Here is a 20490-nt window from a genome sequence, read left to right as displayed (position 1 = left end):
ACATGGTATTGGGGTGACATAAACAAAACGGCCTGGCGAGCGGTGAGACACATTTTGGTCACGACCCACAAGGTTGAAGTACTAGGCTAGGCTCCTCTTGGTTAATGTTAACGTTACTGCTTTACTTAGTAAAGGCACACCCAGGCGAAGACAGAAGCTATTATAATCAGAAATCCCAAATATGCTATAAATCGGTCCAGAGGAATCATAACTATCTGACTGTACAGAAAAAAGAGCCAACAGTGTAGTGGCTGTTGGGCAGGCGATCAATTCCAAATGTAAACAAATGAGGGCCGGCACAGCCCTATCCAATGCATGTTTATGCAGTATGTTGACATCACTTGCAAAATGTGGTAACAGCATTATTATGCCATCTACAAGCGTGTAACTTTAAAGGGCCATTGGTTGGGGGTTTTTTTTCAAACAGGAAGTGGAATTTTTCACATGCGCAATGCTAAAAGAGCATGCAGAATGCTGGTTTCCATTTAAAAACCCTTACAAACAGCAGCACAGACCTGCTTAACCCATTGATGCAGAGGCAGTTTTTTTAGGATTTAAGTCTTGATACAGTTTAGAAATGTATACAGTCCGTTCATTTTAAGACGGCTACTGAAGCAAAAGTTGAGGACGCACCTCTGAAGATCCAGGTAAGCTCTCTTCTTCAGGTTCATCAAACATCGAGTCTCCACTGGCTCCTTCGTTGCTGTCCTCCACACACTCAACAGGCAGATTCTCCTCAACTGGCAAGCTGTCCTCAAAACCAGCTGCATCTTCCTCAATCTTAAGAGTTAACACAGGAAAAAATATGATTGAGTTCATCCATTACATTTCTAACCATTGTTGTTTAATAGGATTTATGCAGAACATGAGTACTTCCTGAAACTAAACCGGCAACTACTACAACAATCCTAGGAAGATTCGACAGGAAGAGTCACAAGGGGCGTGGATTACCTCCATTGGAGAGGGGAGCATGCTGAGTACAAACCTCTACATTGCACTTACTGCTTTCTGCTGGCCCGGTGTGCGAGAGCCATGAGGCGCCCACAGCTCTCACTGTTCTCTGCTGGCCTGGTGTGTAAGTGCAGTGTAGAGGTTTCTACTGAGCATGCTCCCCTTTCCAATGGAGGTGAACCACACCCCCTGTGAAAGAGTCGAATCTTCTTAGCAAAAATTGATGGGACAGGAGGTGGAGCTATCCCCAGAACGCGGTGCTACAGAGAGAATCCAGCTTAGGCCCACATAAAACTCAAGTCCCAGTAGATGGCGTGAGAGTCGCAAGAGCAATTAATGAGGAATGTTTGTTTTACATCACAAAAATGCCCTTTTGCTGAACCTGTCAGTGGTTTTGCACCACCAGCTTTTTATGCACACAAGCCTCGGACAAGGCCGTTCATAGCCTAGTAGGCTATTGTAGCCTCAGGGACAAACATGAAACAAAGGTAAAAGTCACCTGTGTAGGCTGAGTAATGTGACATTCAGTAAGTAACTGGTCAACCCATGCATTGCAAGAGTTTTTATTCAAGCTTGATTGGTTTTGGTGGTGTCTCAATTGTGGCCCTTTGAGGATGTTGACAACCCCCTTTCTCGCCCTAATTTTTTGTCATAGTCTTGCACTATTGGATGAAATGATCAGATGACACACGTTAAGCATGTTATGTTAGCCATTGCATACTCGACACCCTTACAATTTATTGTGTAGATAACACCAGAGACACTTGTGCGAGACAGCTCCCTCTCCTGCCATCTTTGTAATAGCAGGGCACTCCGTCGAGCATGCTCAGAAGACACGTGTCTTCTGGGCATACTCGACATAGTGCCCTCGGGCTATGACCAATCACATTACGAGGGCGTGTCAGGCTTCTGTAATGTGATTGGTCAGAGTGTGAATAGAGTGCCATCTTTGATCTCCACCCCTATTACAGTAAAATCCATTCAAAATTATACGAGCGAGAAATCTTCTAATATAATATCTTTGATAACACTTACAATACTGCTACTAGATCCAGGCAGGCTCTCTTCATCAGATTCACCCAACATCAAGTCTTTACTGGCTCTTTTGTCACCAATGCTCGTGCCCTCAACAGGATCAACTGATTCTTCCTACAGGTCAAAACAGGAAAATGTTTAATTTTGTATTCTTCAATTCCTTGCTATAGCGCAGGGATGCAAACCTAGCACCATTGAAAACTGACATCAATGTCAAAAAGAGGTGACAAATAGGAACAGGAAGACTCAATATTATCAGTCTGTCGATATTGTCGGACGATAATAGCATTAAAATGTAATCAATAACATACAAATAATTACGCATTTTGCATTTAAAAGGCTTGCACCCCTGATAGTGTAGGCTGATAGGCTGTCTCTGTTTTGGAGCCCATTTATACCAGCCGTCCCTGATTGGTACAGTCATGGTAATATCAATCCCCGCTGAGCCAGTCAGGTCTTTTCCACTACCATCCTTTGCTCTGATTCAGTCATAGGTACACAAAGCCACAGACCGAGTACCAAAGATTATCACGCCTATAGTATCCTCAGCTCCCCGCACTGTTGGCACAAAAGCTACTCATACGCTGAGTTGGCGGCACCCGGGATCAAACTCACAACCTTGCGATCCATAGGCGAGAGCTCTACCGACTGAGCTACGCCCGGGTACAATTGCCCAAGGAGCATAGGCTTACTATATTACATTCAGACACAGACGAGCCAGCTCACCTACTCGGCGAGGCGCATTTTCCTCGATAAGTGACACATTTCACGCATAAATATCAGAGAACTACCAGGGTGGGTTATGCGCCCAAATATAGGCTATAGCCTAATAAGTTGAAATTGGTTTAGTGTCGAAAGTTTCCACATACTTTAGCCAACCTGGACTTTGTGAATTCGTTTTTGTGATATAAAAATAGAAATCGTATGATTCATTGTCTTCTTAATAATCTGCCCTAAATAATGCATTATTGAAAATGCACTTTTTGCGCCAAACAGCGTCAAACCTGCTGACCGGGGAACATAGGACCTTTCTTTATAAAAAGGGTCCTATGTTCCCCGGGTGCCCTAGGGGAACATAGGACCCTTTTTATAAAGAAAGGTCCTATGTTCCCCTGGACATACAAAACGGGGAACATGGGACCCTTTTGGTGAAAAGTGGGGAATATAGGGCCCCCTGTTTACAAAAAGGTCCGATATTCCCCGGTCTCATACAAAGCGGGGAACATAGGACCCGGGGACTATAGGACCCGGGGACTATAGGGAGGACCCCGAATCTTTGCTAGTGCTAGCTACCGGTAGCTACCGTTTACCGTTAGCATGCTGAACTGAAGTTCAAACATATATCCCGCCGTAATACCTAGAATTACCTGGAGTCACTTACCCGTTTCGTCCGGCTATGTTGTGTTTGTTTTGGAATGTTCTCTGTTCCATCTTCAAGGTATCCTTTGTAAGATCCCCTTTTTTTCGCCATTGTAGCTGGCTAGCTACGTTAGCTGCGTGCGAGAACCGAAAAGCGATGTTACCTTTATGTTGTGTAGTGTGCGCATGCGTGCCAAAATATCAATCCCAGAATTCCCTTCAAGAGCGGGATTTCGGTCATTTCACGGCGTGGGTGCACGTTAGCAAAAATTACAATCTGAACATGGACTACAAGTACGCTTTGTTTTATTTTAAAAATGACAAAAAAGTTGAAGTGGGCTCGGTAACCCAAATTCAACCCGACGATTTGGAGGGCTTAGACCCAGTGATAGAAGAATGTCCAGACCTTCAAAATGACGATGGATGGATCCAGGTCAGGTGGAAGGTGTTTGAGGGGAAAAAGAAGACAGAAAGTAGCTACGAGGCCAAAGTGTTGCTCTTCGGTAGTAAGTTGAGTTAAAATTACTTCATACTTGTTGAAAATGTTTAACGTTACCCTGACATATCAGAGTAAAAGGCCATTTCCTTCATTATTTAACGTTAGAGATAGAGTGTAATTTATTACACGTGCAATAGGCTATCCGGCTGGCAACCCCAGCCTTTAGCCTAGAAAATGTGACATTATTAGCTAGCTAGCTGGAAAACTGATACTGGGAGCTAACCGGAGCTAACGTTAGCGTATCAAGCTTGCTACCATTTAAAATGCTAACCACCGATAAATTTTAGTTAGTGCCCTCTCCGGTTAGCTCCCAGCATCAGTCTGCCAGCTTGTGCCAGCTAGTTCTAGTGCCATTCATATAGGCTTATGATAGCTACCTTGCTAGCGTCCGCTAGCTAACGTTTTTACCATGTGACCAAAATCTGTAAAGGGACAGTAAGTGATTTTAGCGACCTCTAGTGGTAAAAATGAAATTTACAGATTTGACTCAATTTAGAAAAAAAAGGCATTCCTATGCTAAATTGAGTCATGATGCTGTGCAGCTACTATTTTTGCCATTGTCCTGTGCTCAGAAGCTCTTATTTCCTCCCTAGGATGACAGGCGGGTAGGACGGCAGCCCTTTTGAATTCATAAAAAGACTCATTTTAAAGGGGCAACAGTCAACTCTTTTTCTGTGAGGATCTATGGACATTTAAAGTTTTGGTCACATGGTACAAACGTTAGCTAGCATATAGATGGTGTTACAGTAATCCTTTGGGGTAAGGAATCATTAAAAATTAACTTGTATCAAGGGTGGAGTAGCCCTTTCAATCCATCATGGAATAAGGGTGTACCGTATCAAAATGTGGAAAAAATGAAAGGGTGTGAATACTTTACTAGCTTCCTCTCGAAATAACAATTTTCTCCGTCCAGATGACTACCCTGATTTATGCCAGAAACGAGAGGAGTTTGGCAGAAAGGGCTCCAACATTTGGGACACTTCCCGCAAGCGAATCCCCCCAAAAAATTAACTGAGGAGGAGGAGGAGATTCGGCCCAAAAAACCGAAGGTAACCTTAAAAAAGCACTTTCACCTTTTGCATGTAGACAAAGCATTATACTTCTACTCACTGTTTGTTACTGGTGTATCCACTCATGCTCTTGATTTGCCTACTTGTTACTACCCTCCAAATTAAAAGGCCATACCCTTTTTAATTATGAGTACTGCATGACTAGCGAACCCCTCTGTCATAGGTATTTCATATTATTGCATCGAACATTTGAAAAAAGTCTACATTGAGCGTATCAGGTCAATAGCACAATTGTAAACATTTTTCATTGTCCTCATAAACGCAAATGCACATCTGTCATTGCACTCTCATAATGAAAACAATCTGATTTTCCTTTCCAACAGAAGGTGTCATCGACAGCCCAGAGCCAGAAGGACAAGAAAAAAGCTTCGTCGGACATGGTCGAAAAATTGAAGGAAGAACTAATGGTATTGAATTAGACATAGACTGGAAGTAGAGAGGTTAAAGGGCCACTGCACCCTTTTTACAAGTTAATTTCTAATGAATCCTTACCCCGAAAGGATCACTAACACAAGGTAGCATGAGCTAGCTAACGATTTGGTCATATGACCAAATTCTTTAAACGTCCAAAACCCCTCACAGGAATGCGTTAGAGACTTGCTCCAATTGGATGTTTTGATCAGTATGTAACACAGAACAAATCACTGGCCATTTTCTTTTTCAAAACAGGAAGTAGAATTTTTAAATTCTACTTCTTGGTGCTTTGATGATGCTGCGCTTCACCAAAGTGTAGCCTTTAGAGGGTAAACTCTAACATCTTACATGGAGTTAGTACATTCACTGGGATTATCATCAACTTTGTGATAAAATGAAGCTTTCAGCTCAATGTTGTTCTGGGGGTGTGTTAACCAGGCACTCAAGGTTGGTAATCAAGTAGTGTAGCGCTGTGCTCTTGGATATCCTGGAAAAACGAATCAGATTGAAAAAAGTTTTTCCAGGCACTCGGCAGGAGTTATTTAAATAAAAAAGCCTAGTGGCTAGACATGTCAAACAGCGACATGTTTCGACCATGCAGATATCGACTGTACTGTAATGGAAAATATTGCAGTTCGGTACATACCGCTGGCACTACTCTGACCTAAAGACACCTTCAGTGATTTGGCCAATGAAAAACAAAAAAATTGCCAGACCATTAGGAAACAATTAGAAACCATTAGGAAAACCATTAGGAACCTTTACAGAAACCATTACCCCTAGGGAAACCATTAGGAACCAAAAATGGGTGCCTCCAAGAAGGTTTCAGACACCAAATACAGGAAAGAAGGGGGTCTCAAGATATCCGGCATTTGCCCAGACACCTTAGAGCAACCATTACGGAAACTATTACCACTAGGGAAACCATTAGGAACCAAAAATGGGTGGCTCCAAGAAAGTTTCAGTACCCAAATACAGGAAAGGAGGGGGTCTCAAGATATTGGGCATTTGCCCAGACACCTTAGAATAGTGTGTTCTAAGAGAATGTGGAGCTGTTTTGGTGCTGTATTCACATAAATAAATCACTGAATGTGTCTTTAAAGACTAGAAAAGGAATCAATCTTTTTAACATAATAGAAAAAGGTGGGACTTAGGGCTCATTTATGCTTGTTCTCGAGAACCTGTCGCGAGACATTTGAGCAAGGAAGTTCCAATAGGAAGAGTTACAGTGGGCATGGCTAGCCTCTATTTAGAGTCCCTGCGAGGGGTGCATTCTCAACAGAAGCCTTTACAGAGGTCTGTAGAGGTTTCTACTGAGCACTCACCCCTCGCAAGGACTCTACATAGAGGCTAGCCATGCCCACCGTAACTCTTCCTGTTGGAACTTCCTTGCTCAAATGTCGCGCGACAGGCTCTCGAGAACAAGCATAACGGAGCCCTTAGTGCAACTTGTTACAGTGCATGATAAAGGTAAACATCCAATTTCCAGCCTTGGCCAGTAACCAATTTCTTTGGCGGAGAGGGCAAAACAGTCAAAAGCGCTACTCTATTTCACTGGAGTTGACAGTGTGCTAACATCAATCTGATCGAATGATTTGATTCTGATGTTCGGTATACTTGGTACAGGGCTTTCGGTACAGTACAGACATGTAATTGTTGTTGCTTGTGGCTAGGATCTGACCCCCCCCCCCAGCTCAACTATCTCATTGACTTACAACAAGTGACCAGTAAATCCCATGGCTTTAGAGCTCTTAGCTTTCCTAGTGGTGCATTTTCGGTGTGAGCATACCATAATTTGTTGTGATGTAGTCCACTAGGCAAGAGCCTGAGGAGATGGAGGACGAGGCATTGGATGAACCAGAGGACCTGACCCACCCCCCCCTCCCCCGGACGTGGAGCCAGGCCATCATGGAAAATCGGCGACTTCGAGAGTTAAACGAAGAACTAAAAGAAGAAAACCAGAACCTGAAGGGGGAGCTACTCGATGCAGCCAGAGGTGATAATTTGATCTCAACTTTTTCCAGCTCACAAATCATTTTGATAGCCTGGCTTAGTGTAGTGACAATGAAGCATCCGTCATACATTGAACGCAAGCGTACCCCTGCCCTGGAAGGCTGTCAATTTACATTTCTACTACGGCAAGTAGTGCCTCTTGATTGTGCCTCTTGATTCTGATTGGCTGAAGGGTGTGGTGAAAAGAGGCCAACCCACTCCTTCTCCCTTATGCGTCAATTACTAATGTGTGTTATTTTATAGCAATAGGCAACAACAGTCCCGCCCCTTCCTGTTTACTCCAACGGACTCAAGCTAATTCGGAAGTCATTCATTTTCCCATAGACCTGTAACTAAATCATCATTTAAACGATTTCTAAGCCTCAAACCGAGTAAAAATATATATGTGGGTTATCAGGACCACAAGCCTCATTGATATATACCAAAGGAATTTAAAAAAACAAACAGGAAAAATGAGAAAAAAACGATTTTTTCTATGTTATTTTTTTAAATTCCTTTGGTATATATCAATGAGGCTTGTGGTCCTGATAACCCACATATATATTTTTACTCGGTTTGAGGCTTAGAAATCGTTTAAATGATGATTTAGTTACAGGTCTATGGGAAAATGAATGACTTCCGAATTAGCTTGAGTCCGTTGGAGTAAACAGGAAGGGGCGGGACTGTTGTTGCCTATCGGGTTGAAAAGCATTCAATCACTCCTAGCAGTGGGTCGGTCTGTTTCAACCACACCTAGGGGGTCTAACGCCTCAAGACGATAATCAATTTTGGTGATATTTTATCCCACCACCACCCCCAAACAGTGCTCCTGTTCAAGATTCTTTTCCAGCTTCAGGCTTGAACAAGGAGCACACTTATAGGCTTGAAATATAGAAATAAACTTGAACAAGAGGTTTCATTTTTCATAGTTGGAACTTTCTACCCAGCACCCTTAGGCTTTCAACATACTTCAGATCAATACTTCGCTTCGCTCGGGTCTCACAACCACCCTATTCATTAGGTCGTCCTCAGACGAGTTCGCCAACGTATTTTCCAATCTTCTCTTTCATACATACATCTGGCCAGCTCCGCAGAGCTCTCCACCCCAGCATCCTGCGCCAAAACCTCCACGAATGTTTTTGTGGGGTGACCCTTCGATCGGTGCCCACGTGCACGTGACTGCTCCCATAGCACAAGTCTGCCAGCTGGAAGCTCCGGGTGTCGGTGACAGTGACCTGCAAATTGCATCCTCCTGGATGCAACCCTGTCACTCAACCGTGGCAGCCCACCATACAGTTGCTCGTTGGTTACGTGCTCGCTCCAGTTGATATATATTATTAATTAATAATTTATTATTATTAATGAATGAATGAATGCCATTCACTTATGTTATCACTAATGCTCCATGCCCTAGGTGTGGTTGAAATAGGTCAACCCACTGCTTGTCATGATTTAATGCTTCATTTTCACACCAGGATCCGACAGTGGGATACACTTCTTGGTTTTATATGCAGTCGTTCAGCGCAAGGGCAAGTGAGCTATACAGCATTTTGTTTGCCAGTCTGTTAAAGTGTTCACTGACTTCATTCAGCCTACAATATCAATTGTACATGCCAAGTTAAATCAATCAACACAATAAAACACCAAATTCACTCATTAAATTCCGACATAGTTGCCACAACTCCAAATGGCTGGATGTGGCTTAGCAGTCAGGCATGTGCTTGATGTGTGGTTCCTATCCCCTGCTTAAGTTTGCTATGAGCAAAGCCTAGCGACAGTTCTGCTGCTGAAGCGTGAGCCCAGTCTTGCTGAAATCCATGCCTGTAAAGGGGCCATGATCACACTACGACTGCATTGCTAAAACCATGGCCCATTCAAACCCTCCACACTTCAACCTGTTCAACACCGCTTTTATGCAAGGTGTCTGCTTGATTTCTTGTTAAAATTATTCTTCTTTCTCTTAACAGAGCTTCCAAAGGCTGTGAGGCATCTGAAAAAGATGCTGGAACGGGTTCAAGCTAGCCAGCAAGAGCACCCAAGGTATGGATTGTGAGGCAACATGCTCAATCGTTTGTTGTGAAGTAGCGTTGGAGACTTTTTACCAGTGGCATGTAATGCGTGGGAGGATCAAGTTATTCTCACCAATTCCTTTCTCTCCCATCATGCGCCCAATTGACCAGAGGAGGTGCTATAGTGACCAGGGTACTACATGTTTTTGTGAGGGGTTCCTGTTAGTAGGAAACCCCTGGGGACACGGGGAGAACATGCAAACTCCACACAGAAAGGCCCAAAAACCATCCTATTCCGTGTCCACATATTTGGGAGTTTTGCACATAAGAGATTGGCTTAAACTGGCTTCACCTTACGGCCCGGACAATGGACACCGTAGAGTCACTAGCCATCCCCATTTCTGAACCCCCCCCCCCCCCCCCCACTGGAGACACATCGTCCTCTGCAGGACTCGAACCCAGGGCCTTCTAGCTGTGGGGCGACAGAACTACGACTGTACCAGAATTTTTAGAAAATAATTTGTTTCAAGACTGGCAGTCTTCCACTTTTCCCACTTCTTTTTGACTGGTTTCCACTTGTTTTAATCTATCTAGCACCACAGCTGCAGCAGTGATGTCATCACCAACATCTGCACGTGCTGCAATGTCATCTCCAACATCTCCAGCTGCAAAACCAGTGAGGTGTCCATCTGCTGAAGAGTCATCTAATGAGTCTAACAACATGGCAAGTATTGCACTTTTAAAGCACATTCACCTGGATTACCTTTGTGTCCGTCAGTCCGATTGTTTGTCCGTTTGTCTGTCATCACGATGTGAGGGCCTAAACGTGCACGGATTTGATTGATTAAATTTTGCACGTGCGTCTGGCCTGGAGATACACCCAGACCTAGAGCTGCGCGATGTTTCGGTTCAACCGAACAGAACGATTTCCTGGTGAAAACGGTTATTTAAATGTTCACATCGTACATTCGATTTCCACAAACGCGTTATTTTTGGTATATATAAGCCACCGTAGTTTCCGCTGCCTTTCATCTTCCACACACGAGCGCGAGTCTTGAAAACAATAACAATGCCGGCTCGCGACGCTACTGGACTACCGTTACAAACTTCCATTCTCGGCAGAAAGAACTGGTACAGTACTTCACTTTACCGGGCAAATGCGACAATGACGAGTCCCGATCCGCGTTTACCAATACCAGGATTCACATTGTTGCACATAGGCTAAATGCGCACATCCCATGAACTACAACTCAACTGTATTACCTGTCTTGCTTGCATGATGTCTGTACCGTTGGCCCGAGGCAGGGGAACACTGTGCAGGTAGGCCATTTGTCTGTATGTGACTTGTGTCTGTATCTGTGTGTACTCCAAGTTGTGAATATCTACGGTAGATAAACAGTAGATATGGACTACCGGTAGATAGTATTTTGCGTTCTAGTAGTGCGTTACGCGCATGCGGTATGCTTTGGGGTTGAATGCGATGAGAATGCATCCATAGTGTATGTGCGTGCTGGAGCGCAGAGGTCTGGGCCCGGGGTGTGTGTGGGCCAAACATACTTCACGACACGAGCTGCAATGCAGCTCTTGCAATGGGATTATCAGTTATTTCTGTGAGCCCATGCAGTCGGTGTCCAAAAAATCAACGCTTGCTGTCTGACTTAGTAATGAAGAGATTTCTGGTGTGTGTGTGTGTGTGTGCTTGATCCCTCTATTCTACTTTTCTACTGTAGGCTATATGTGTGAGTGACCCATCATTTACAGTTAGGCTAATATTTCAAGACACATTTAGTTAACTATGGAAATAGTACGATTAATCACAATTAAATATTTTAATCATTTGCATCACTAAATATAATGTGATTATCACTTTGAATTAAAAAAAAAAGTTAAGTTAAAAAAAGACATTCAAAATATATACATTTTGTCATTTTTTTTAAATTATTATTTACAAAACAATCGTAATCGTAATCGAAAAATCGGCTTTGAGAGAAAAAAATCGGGATTTTCTTTTTAGGCAAAATCGAACAGCCCTACCCAGACCATTTTAAAATTTTGTCCGTAGCCCAAACAGGCGTGGCTGAGCGGCACGTTGAATGCCGCGCTATGGCTTGGGCAGGTGCAAAGGTTTTTTGTAGGCAAATGAAATTTGGGATGCAGGTTGAGGGCATGAAGACACACCAAAACTGACTAGCAGAATTAGCCCTAGTCCAACAGGAAGTCCGCCATTTTGCTCGTAATGTGGCGTTTGTGTCTGTACCACGATATGAGGGCCTAAATGTGCACGGATTTGGACAAAATTTAGCATGGACATCCGGCATAGAGATACGCCCAGACCATTTTTGATTTTCGGTCGTAGCCCCTCGTTGCTATACATGGTTTTTGTTCTGGCTCAGTGGCCAAGTGATTAGAATGTCTGCCCTGAGATCGGGAGGACGCTGGTTCGAATCCCACCATCGGCTGTGGCTGCGTCATAGTACTAAAGACTGTAAAAATGGTACCCAGTGCCGCCCTGCTTGGCATTCAGCATGAAGGGTTGGATTGGGGAAATTTCCCTGTGATGTACTGTCGTTATGTCCAGGGGGTGTACTTGTACATCAAGCTTCCAGTTTGATCGAGCCTTTGAGCCGAAAGGCTCGAACGCCCCGCTCCTGTTCTCAAAGCTTCTTCTAAGTAGATTTGTTGTGCTAATTGTTTCTATTATGTTTTACAGGTCTGTCTTGTGCCAGGTTCCGATGTTTATGTCTCAAAAGTCAAGCTGAGCGCACTACGCTCAACGACACATGCGTCTTACATTGGGGACCTGGCCGTTGTAGTCTTTGGCAGGGATGCCCTGTCCAGCTTGACAGGCAGACAGTCTGCGGCGCACAAGGAGCTAGAATGCAAGCCGTCATTGGATAGGGGAAAACTTGAAGCCTTAATTGGTGAGTTTTTTAATATTGTGGTCACTTCTCGCATACCAAGAGTCATTCACCCATTTCGGCATGTGCAACACACTACCACCAGTTGGTTGAAACTCACTTATGGGGGGTTATTGGCTCCACGCAAATGATTGGTCTGCTATAGTTTGTCTGTGATTGGCTGTTCATGTATAGAAGCAATCTTTAAAGGGTATAACATGCATTCCTATTTATTATTATAATATCTTTCATAAGGCTACCTTTACAACTTGTGGTAATTGTGTCCATTGCAGGGCATGCCCGGATCAAATTTCCGTCTGTTTCCGTGTCTGAGGTGAGGCGTATCATCCGTCAGAAGTGTAACAACTTGGCCTATACGTCCAAAAAGTATAAGGTGATTCATTGATCATCCTTTTTTTTTAAGATTTATTTTTGGGCACCAGAGCGTGCTGCGCTAACCACTGCGCTACGTAGCCGCACATTTATCCATTTTGATTAAGAAAAAAAAAAAATTAGTGTGCAGCTGTCTATTTGTGAACATTCTGTTACCTTGCTGCAAGAAATGTTTACTTGTTTATTCAACTTGTTTACCCAATAAAACAGTTAAAAACAAAGAGAATAATTAGCCAATTTTATAAGATTTGGTTGAATAATCCATAATGGTTGGTATATGAAAAACTGTGTGTGTGTGTGTGTGTGTGTGTGTGTGTGTGTGTGTGTGTGTGTGTGTGTGTGTGAGGGAAGGGGTAGAATGGTGCCATCTAGTGGATCATTAATTCAATTCTATTGTCTAGTGTTCAGCTGATGAAAGGTTACAGCACTTCCCTTACCAAAAATGAGTATACTTACAGTATATTTTTAAGTATACTTTAAGTTAAGTCCAAGTATACTTGTAGACTTATATTTATAGTATACTTGTAGTATACTTGCTAAAATACTAAATTCGGACCACTTGAAGTATACTATGAGTATACTCTGAGTAAGTATACTATGAGTTACTCAGAGTATACTCGTAGTATACTTCAAGTGGTCCGAATTTAGTATTTTAGCAAGTATACTACAAGTATACTATAAATATAAGTCTACACGTATACTTGGACTTAACTTAAAGTATACTTAAAAAATATACTGTAAGTATACTCATTTTTGGTAAGGGTCGGCTAAAGTGTCAGACCCGTTAGCTCGGGGCTAACGTGTCTTATTAGTAGTTTACATTAATATGTTTAAAGTTGTTATTCGACGCGACACACTATAAACCAGGTATAAATCCGGACCCTTGATAGCTGGTTGGCTTTCGTGCGTAGCCTACCGAATATGGCGGTACTTCCGGTTCACCGGGTTAACTGCCATCGCAACCGGTGACGTGGCAACCTTCGCCTCAAACAATTGGATTACACGCCGGTACAAGGCAACATGAACCTGATGGCTGTCTGGTGAATTTCCGACTTCCGGGCAAGATGGCGGACTGAGCATGTGCAGACTCTCAGAGCAGTGTGTAAAGTTCCTCAAAGTAAGTTATTGGTTTACTTTACCGCCACTAAATAGTTAAAAGTGACAGATTGACCATGTCCAAGGAATAAAATAAGCAAGAAACGGAACTAAAAGCGCAGGTGGACTCCGCGGGAAGCCGTGGGTCCTCGTCTCTGAAGGACCATGACTATGTGATGGCAGTGGAGTCTGCGGCGTACAGCGGAGAGAAACGAAGTGTCGACGAGATGAGCGACTCCCCAACGGTAACACCGCCCAAAGCTCCTGCTGGAAAGATACTGTTGAGAATCACCTTCGTGGTCCTCGTCCCCGAGTCCGTTGATGTGAAGAAAACAGCCACCACGTCTTAGGAGATTAAAATTATTTTATTGAGTACAGATCTGGAGACACACTCTGCCAATCCGTTGTGTGTGTCTGACTTCCTTTGTGTGTGAGCTTCTTTATATACTAAACCTCCCTCGTTCATTCATCACACATGGCCTTGATTTTCCTGTCCACTATGCTCATGGTTGAGCTTTAGGGAGTGCTCATCCTGTCTGGACCTGCAGCTCTTATCAGGGGCCCTCCTTGCACCAGACACGGTATCTCTCCCAAGGCCCCAGGGGAGGGCAACCCCCCACATTCAGTGCGAGGCATATAATATATTTCATCTACATGAATGTGTCTTTCTTCACCCTCTTAGTCCATGGGCCAGACGATATTTCGGTACACTCAAGGTGGCAAAACTTACTTATAATTTTTGAAAGGATCCATGTCTGTAGATGATGTTTTGGTATGATAACCATTCCTGAGTGGCAGCTGTATAAGAGTTATCAGCTCATGAAGTTAACCACCCGCTAAACTAAATTGCATTTTAGACGCTGGTGCACATCCTGGTTTAGCCTCATGGTCAGGACATTTTTCAATGTTCTATAATATTGTCTTTGGTATCATTTTAAAGGGGACCTTCTTAGCTTTCATTCAAGCCCTGTTGTGGATATTTCTCACAAATATAGAGGTCACTTGAGCTCTTCAACCCGTCAATAACACACATCTTTCTGCAATTTTCGCCTAAACTATATACTTTCTTTTAGCCCTGTGGCATCTAGGAATATCAGGGACACAAAACACAAAAACTGGAATACTCACAGGACTGTAAAGATTCAGGAAATGTATAATATACCCATACTATTTCATTGTGTGAGGTGATTGTGAGCCTTAAATGAGAACTAGACCAAAGCCAGTTAGGTCACAAACTGGTCTCTATACATTTGTTTAAATACACAATCAAAATACATGATAAAAAGGAATACCATAGTGAGGTAATGAACTATTTTAATATTTTAAACAACATTGACATTTACATATACTTAGTCAATGATACATGTAATCCCATATCATTAGTGGGTATATGTAATGGTAATGGGTAGGGTAATGGGTATATGTGAATATGGTTACATTATTGTTATCAAGCTCTGGGTAACCAAGTCCAGAATCAACATCCTGTGCATCAATAGACTACTACCACAGTAATACCATCAGAATCATCACACTGTCATTCATCAAACTGCTCGTTTCTCTCATCATCTGACTCCCCAAGTTCAAAGTCCAGTTCTGGACCATCCTGCTGTTTTTGGTTACTGCAGGTCTGTAACCTGCACATGTCTGTGCATGGAAGTCCATTTGACAGGCACATGCAGCTTGGCATTTTGCATGAATGCACGCACTTGCATGTTAGCATTTCCAAGACCACATCTGGTGCAGGTGGGGAGCGCATCCAGTAAATGGCCAGCTTGCCTTCATCGTCTGTCCATCCATACTCAGTAGGGCTTGGCACCACAGGGTTAGCCTGCAGACAGCACTTCCATATTGCTGCCTGATAGTTGGCTCGTTGAACATGCATAAAGAGACAGTCTCTACATGGTGGCAGCTGGCTGGACTCAACCTCTCCCCTTTTGGTGCAGAAGAGCTGGTAACGCAGTTTGTTCACCTCAGCAGTGCTGCTATTAGCAACATATACATCCAACAGGTGAACTGCTCAATTTTCTGGAACAGCTCATCACTCACATTCCATGTCTGTCCCAGTTGACTAAAAGTCTCTTGGCAGGAAGTGTGCTTTCTCACTATCTTCAGGGCATTCAGCTTCCCTCGACCAGCGGAAGCACTGACAGTGTCGCAGCCTGTGAAGGCATGTAAGCCAATTAGGCTGTCACAGATGCTGTCTCCAAGTGAACTTGCCAGTTTGGTGATGTCGACAAACCGTGTGCGGTTCTGAGTCCCACACTTCTGGTAGATGGGACAGGTGATGTCCTTCTGGAAGCCAAGACAAAGCACCATGACATCAGTGTCCTCAGCTGTGATGATAACTGACTTTGAGCCCGCATTTGCTGCATGCAATGCATGCAGGAGCAGACGGGTGTCAGCTTCTTCATGTGTGGAGTGCAGTTCTGCTGCTTCCTCACACCCATCTTCTGTCAACTTGTAGCAGGTTTCCTCACAGGTCATGTACAACACCTTGCCATGCAGCATAGCTCTGTATCGTGGGAGTTTCCACTCTTCCACCAGAAACTTGATGAGACTGGTCTTGTTGGAGGAACTGCACAGAAATGTTCTCCACTGCTGGATGTGGTGTAAGATTCTGCAAGATTCTTGTACTGGAGAGTGATGTCTCCACCCCGGTTCAGTCGTTCAGCATCTTTGATCGAAGTCTGGTGATAGACATCAAAAACAACATCAATCCTCCCACTCTGTGCTCCCTCATGGAGGACCTGGGTCAAGGCTGACTCTGCCACCTGTGCAAAGGTTTTGTTGTTGCCATTCATTTTTTGGACCAGGCTCATCCCATCAATGATGGAAGTAGATGGGATTGGGATGTCTTCTGCAGGAGATACATTCTTTTCAAGCTCTCTGGCAAGTGCAGCCTTGTTTGTTTTTCGTAAGGACCCATCAGCATTTGCCAGTGCCCATGGTAGTGGGCCCAATGGGTAGGCAAGGACATCCTTCAGATTCACCTTCCTGCTTTCAGCCACCAGGATCATGTGACTGAAAAGGTTTCTATCTGCCTTCAGAACCACATCCTGTGCTTTCTTTCCATGAGCTTGTTTTGTGCTGACATTGGAGAATGTTTTCAGACTTTGCTTGGTCATCTTGTCGTGGAATTTCACAGGTGGTGGGTCTGCATCTAACCTTGTTTGCTGGAATGCTTGGTAGGCCTCTTCTCCTTTCTCAAGAGCTCTCAAGAGATCTGTGGTCACATCAGGTGGAGCCATGTTGCCAGTGGAGAGGCTAACCAAATCAATCTCATCAGGGGACATAGGATTGAGCCAGTTATTCTCCATAAGGTCCATGAGAGACTGGACATCTGCTTCATCTCTCTTGATCCTTGGACTCTGTAGATCTGGATGAGACCATTTGCACCTGCCTTGACCTGTCAGGTCTCTCAGCTGTCTGAGGTACATGCTTCTATACTCAGCTGTGAGATAATATTTGGTTCACCGTTTCTTCTATAGCTTGGTCAAAAGGGATTCGGCCAAAGGGATTGGTGGAGGCCAGTTGGACTGAGAAGCCTCCTTCCATGAATTCTGTGTACACATCTGGGTGTGTGATGGGCAGCTCAGACATCTGGGCGTAGTAGTAGGGGAGGTAGCGTGCATAATTCATCCTGTCATAAGCAAAGCACCATGGGATCATTGCTCGAATGCTAGCCAAGTGTAGCATCCAGTCTCCCTCTCTGGATGCTCGGATGAGCCCCAACAAGATTTCAACCATGTCCAAATAGGACATCCAGAAGTTCGAGAGGCTGCCGTTTCCACCTCTAAGGAACTCACGGTAGACTTCAAATAGATCCATGATGCGTGTACAAGAGCTGTTCTCGAGGACCTCCTTCAAAGCATGTTGTGAGACTTCTTTCCCAAGGCTGTCAATGGTCTTCAGTGTCTCATTCAGGTGAACCATGTCATTCCTGTGAGTTTCTTCCAACCAGGACAGGAAACCATTCAAGGTCAGTCGCATGAGAGCCTCATACAGGAGCTTGTGTAGTCGCACTGCCCTGTTGTACTTGCGGCCATCCATAACACCAGCAACTGAGCCTTCTGCAATCATGCCAGACTCAATGCAGAGGTCTTTGAGTCCAGCATCTTGGAAACGCTTTCCTATTATTGCCAGCAGTGTGCAGATGGTGTGGAATACCCCAAGCCTAACGATGATATCATGGAACTTGTCATGGTGTTTCCATGTGATCTCGACAGCCTTCGCATACAGGGCTTGGTCAAAGACACAGACAATCTTCCTCAGGCCTAAGCACTGCATGATGCTCAGTGACTGGTTAAGCACCTCGTTGACAGTAGACATTTGTGTCGCTGGAGCATTGATGGTAGGCAGATAGCCTATATTGTCGGGGATGACCGTCATCTCTCCTCGAGTCAGGATGTTGAAGCCTGTCCAGCTGCTGACTGACTGTTCTTCTTGTTGTGACATGCGTGCTAGGACACAAAGAAGGTTTTTCTCTCTGGCAAGCTTAGTATTGGCTGCAGTATCGGCATCTGACTTTTTGCTTTGTGGTGGCCCTACCCGTTGTCCAGCATTGTAAGTTGGTAACATTGGTGGGGGTCCATCAATGCTTCTCTTCTTTGTTTTGGGAACAGTGGGCATGGGTTGGACAGGAAGTGGGTTGACTGGCTTTGCTTGCACAGCAATCCCATTGAGATTTTCCCTCACCACTGACAGTTTCTTCAAGACGGTCGATATTGTCCCAGGCTACAGTTGTGAATATGCCAGGATGGATGTTAGCTGGAAGGGCAATGCCACTCCCTGATGATGAGAGTTTCTGGAGACACAGGGCAGTGTTGATCTCTTCCATCTGTGAATAGGACACACTGTGACCAAGTCGGTTGAGGATGTTTATCAACTCTACATTTCCTGTCAACGATTTGACACTGAATGGCAGAACAATGTGCTTGGAAGGCTTGGTATTTCCACATGTCACTGCATATACTATGTCATGGCCAAATGACTGCAGAAGGCACTGCACTCTCTGGGATGCATGATCAGGATCATTTGAGCCTGTGAGTAGAGAGTACAGGAAGATAATGAGCGACTCTGGAATGGTAGGACATTCTGCTTCTGGTTTGACTTCAGGCGGCCAGGTTTGAGGAACATCTTGACTTTTAATGTCTGCTCTCAATTTGATGGCTGCTTTGGCTATAACATCTTGTGCACTGACACTTTTCAGGGTCTGCAGCTCCCTTTTGAGAGACTGATTTTCTTTGGCAAGTTCCCTCATGGACAAGTTATCGGGATAGAGGAGGAATTTTCCTTTCTCATCAGGGAATATCTGCAAGGCTCCAGCAAACGCACTCTCCAGGTTTCGCCTTATGTGCTTCTTGGTTGATTCCTTGACTTGGGCAATGCCTTGGGAGTTCATTGAAGCTACCAGTCTAGAAGAGAGATCAGTCATTGTCATCACTTGAGGATTGCCAAAAAGCTCCATCCTGATGAAGAGGAACAGCTCATTGTATGCCTTATTCACAGCAGCTTCATACTGGGCTGCAGCATCATCATCTTCATTGCTGGCAACCTCTCCTTTGGAAACCTCTTCTTTGGTGTAAAGTCTATAGCATGACCTGTGGTAGTGCCCTTCAGCTGCTACAAGGTCTCTACTCACAATGGCAAGGATTCTGCTGTCCCTTTTCTTTTTGGCTGCACTCCTGATCTTTGCATCAGCTCGCAGTTCTCGACACTGCACCAGTACTTCTCTCGTATTCTGTCTCTTGGAATATTTGCTGTTTTTCTGACAAAATATGCACTCTGCATCATAAGTCCTAGATGTACTTGGAGCATGTCGAGCTACTCTCTTAGATTGTTTCTCTTCAGCAGAGACACAACTTTTCTTTTCTTTTGCAAGGAGGCCATCAAGAATTTGCTTCATAGTGAAGATACTGCGACACTTTCTGTGGTAGTAGATTGCTGGAATCTGTCCCTCAGGAATGTCTTTTGCCAGTTTCAAAACTGGTGCATGATTTCGTATCTGAGCTGCCCTGAGCAGAGTTCTCCATGAGTCGACACTTTGTAGTGAAACCAGCTTATCTGTATCATCAGAACAGTGGATAATGCACTCCACCCGTGGGCGCTTTGGTATTGGGTAAAAACTTGCTTGTTCACCAGTGGCCATATTCAGTCAGTTTTCACTTGCCACATACAAACAAATACATGTAACTTAGGTGTATGAACACTACTAAAACAAAGTTTACTTTGCTTCACCAGCGTCATATTACCATTATTTATCTTACATAGCCACAAATAGATACATTACCTAGTTGCTATGCAACAGCTGTATTTTGTCCACATGAGGCCGCTAAAATCAACACAAGATGAAAGTTCCTCGTAGCCACTTTAACTAATCATATTAACATATACATTAAAAGAACATGCTAACATTATGGGAAATTAGCTTACAATCTTCTCCAGAGTAAGACAAGAAGATAGATACCAGTTTCCTCTATATGTGTTTAGTAGAAAGCTATCTGGCTGCACGTTAGCCTAGCTTAGCACAATGAATGGAAGTACACAGTACTGGTTATCCTTGGTTGTTGGCCAACTAACAACTGTCCCAGAGTTTAAGCTAGGCTAATCAGTACCAGGGGTGTTGAATTGCTATATTTGTAAAAATCTGGGCAAATACACAATCGTGAGAGGCACAGAAACAGGTTTCCTGAAAGAAAAATGAAATAGCTGCTCATTTGGAAAGGTTATCATGTATTATTTTACTTCTGTTAGTGTACCAAATAAAATGGCACCAG

At 43.9% G+C, this 20490-nt stretch overlaps 1 protein-coding gene across 1 annotated transcript; it reads left to right on the top strand.

Annotated features, from left to right (window-relative positions):
• Nucleotides 1-3358: 3358 nt before the first annotated feature.
• LOC130110803 (uncharacterized) lies at nt 3359-12632 on the top strand. The gene is made up of 8 exons (XM_056277987.1): nt 3359-3851; nt 4758-4893; nt 5238-5321; nt 7138-7324; nt 9288-9360; nt 9924-10053; nt 12040-12250; nt 12520-12632. Exons 2-8 carry the CDS (start codon nt 4774-4776, stop codon nt 12630-12632), a joined length of 918 nt encoding a protein of 305 aa, XP_056133962.1. The 5' UTR covers nt 3359-3851; nt 4758-4773.
• Nucleotides 12633-20490: the final 7858 nt, after the last annotated feature.

This window comes from Lampris incognitus, chromosome 1 (assembly GCF_029633865.1).
Source record: "Lampris incognitus isolate fLamInc1 chromosome 1, fLamInc1.hap2, whole genome shotgun sequence".
Classification (NCBI taxonomy): Eukaryota; Metazoa; Chordata; class Actinopteri; order Lampriformes; family Lampridae; genus Lampris; species Lampris incognitus.
Note: the sequence above shows the minus strand (reverse complement) of the source record. Positions and strands in the feature narration are given on the sequence as shown.

Excerpts from the sequence above, each read along its gene's own strand:
- LOC130110803 (XM_056277987.1), top strand. The coding sequence starts at position 4,774 with ATGCCAGAAACGAGAGGAGTTTGGCAGAAAGGGCTCCAACATTTGGGA. Across the intron at positions 5,322-7,137 it reads AATTGAAGGAAGAACTAATG|TCCACTAGGCAAGAGCCTGA; the intron begins GTATTGAATTAG and ends GTTGTGATGTAG. Across the intron at positions 7,325-9,287 it reads GCTACTCGATGCAGCCAGAG|AGCTTCCAAAGGCTGTGAGG; the intron begins GTGATAATTTGA and ends TTCTCTTAACAG.